This window comes from Tupaia chinensis, unplaced genomic scaffold, assembly GCF_000334495.1.
Source record: "Tupaia chinensis unplaced genomic scaffold, TupChi_1.0 Scaffold145093_1, whole genome shotgun sequence".
NCBI lineage: Eukaryota > Metazoa > Chordata > Mammalia > Scandentia > Tupaiidae > Tupaia > Tupaia belangeri.
The window spans coordinates 1,462,462-1,463,848 of NW_006204954.1; the positions used below are offsets into that span (position 1 = coordinate 1,462,462).

The following is a 1,387-nucleotide window of genomic DNA, read 5'->3' on the forward strand; positions in this document are numbered from 1 at the left end:
TTGTTTTAACAGGTTCATAAAGTATTTTAAAAAGCTTTACCTCTTAAGGCTTAGTTTGAACAGTTTTCTATTATGCATTATCACAATTTTACAATGGAAAATGATCTGTAACTGATTTACAGCAAATTCAATAACTGTAAGTCAACCTAGGGAATAATGAATGATATCACAATAATATAACAACAACAAAAAAGAATCAGCTCACCAGAAAGAAAACAAGCCACCAGGTCTGGGACTTAAACCACAGTCTGCCGGTACCTTAATCACCATGCTACCTACTGGTCACTAGTTAGCTTTTCTTTAACAAGAAAGTTTCTACTCCAACCTTTCTTCTCTTTCAGGGAGAGGCAGATGGGTGGGGATGGTTAACTTGGGTCTCAGGAAGATATTTAATTACAGCTAGAAGAAAACTCTCAGCTATTATCTGACATTCTTATTTTACTTTAAAAACTCTTCGTACATCATTCTCTGACAACCTCATAATTAACAGAAAAATGCAGGAAAGGTCAAGTGTGAAACCTAATTGCTAAAGGGCGAGACAGAAGACCTTTGGAATATAGAGTGGTGCTTTGACAAAACCTCCTTGTCACTAGAGAGGCCACAAGCCCCCGGCGGGAGGCTGAGGCGGAAGATCACACATTCGCGCCCAGGCCAGCGGCCAGACTCCCAGGCTTTCCGAAAGCGGTCATGGAAGGCGGGCCCGGCATCCTCAGCAGAGAGTCATCTCACGTCCGGGCCGGCAATCCCGGCGCGTTCGTCATAAACACACTGGGCAGGGATAGAAGCGAGGCCGAGGGGGAAGGTCACGCAACTGTCAAACGAAGCCCACCCACCGCCCGACTGTCCCCAAGGTGACAAGCCTTCCCAGCGCGGGACACTCACCAGTTGCCTCAGGAGCGCGACTACAACTCCCAGGAGGCTGCGCGGCCGATGGGGCCGCATCCTTCCCAGAATGCAGCAGTGCGGCGTCCCTATCCCGCCCTCGCCGCTGTCCACTCCTACTTTTCTACCCGTAGTCACTCGGGAGGGCCGGAGGTAGGGTGCGGGAGGGGTACCCCGGCCCTAGGCGTGTCGCGTCAGACGCCGGGAGGGGGACGGGGCGGGCTGTAGAGGGAGAATGGGAGGACGAAGGGGAGGAGAGAGGAGAGGGGAGGGGAGGGTAAATAGTGGGCCAGGGAGGAAGATGGCGGCGGTAGCGGAGGTGTGAGTGGACTCAGATCCCTGCAGTTGGATATTCTCTTTCATTCTTCCTCTCTTTTCTTTCCTGTTGGAGTTTGGCATCGAGGGGGCTGAGTTTGAGTGGCGGCGCCGGACGCAGCGCAGGGGTCACGGCGACGGCGGCTGACGGCTGGAAGGGCAGGCTTCCTTCTCCTCTTGTCCTCCTTCC

General features: G+C 52.4%; 1 protein-coding gene across 1 annotated transcript in view; it reads left to right on the forward strand.

Moving 5' to 3' along the window:
* Window positions 1–940: 940 nt before the first annotated feature.
* The window catches only part of CERT1 (ceramide transporter 1), a 145,896-nt gene continuing 145,449 nt past the window's right edge, over window positions 941–1,387 (forward strand). The window contains exons 1-2 of the mRNA XM_006167785.3: window positions 941–1,035; window positions 1,274–1,378. Coding sequence (XP_006167847.1) covers window positions 953–1,035; window positions 1,274–1,378 — 188 coding nt within the window. The 5' untranslated portion in view covers window positions 941–952. The remainder of the gene's footprint in view (window positions 1,036–1,273; window positions 1,379–1,387) is intronic.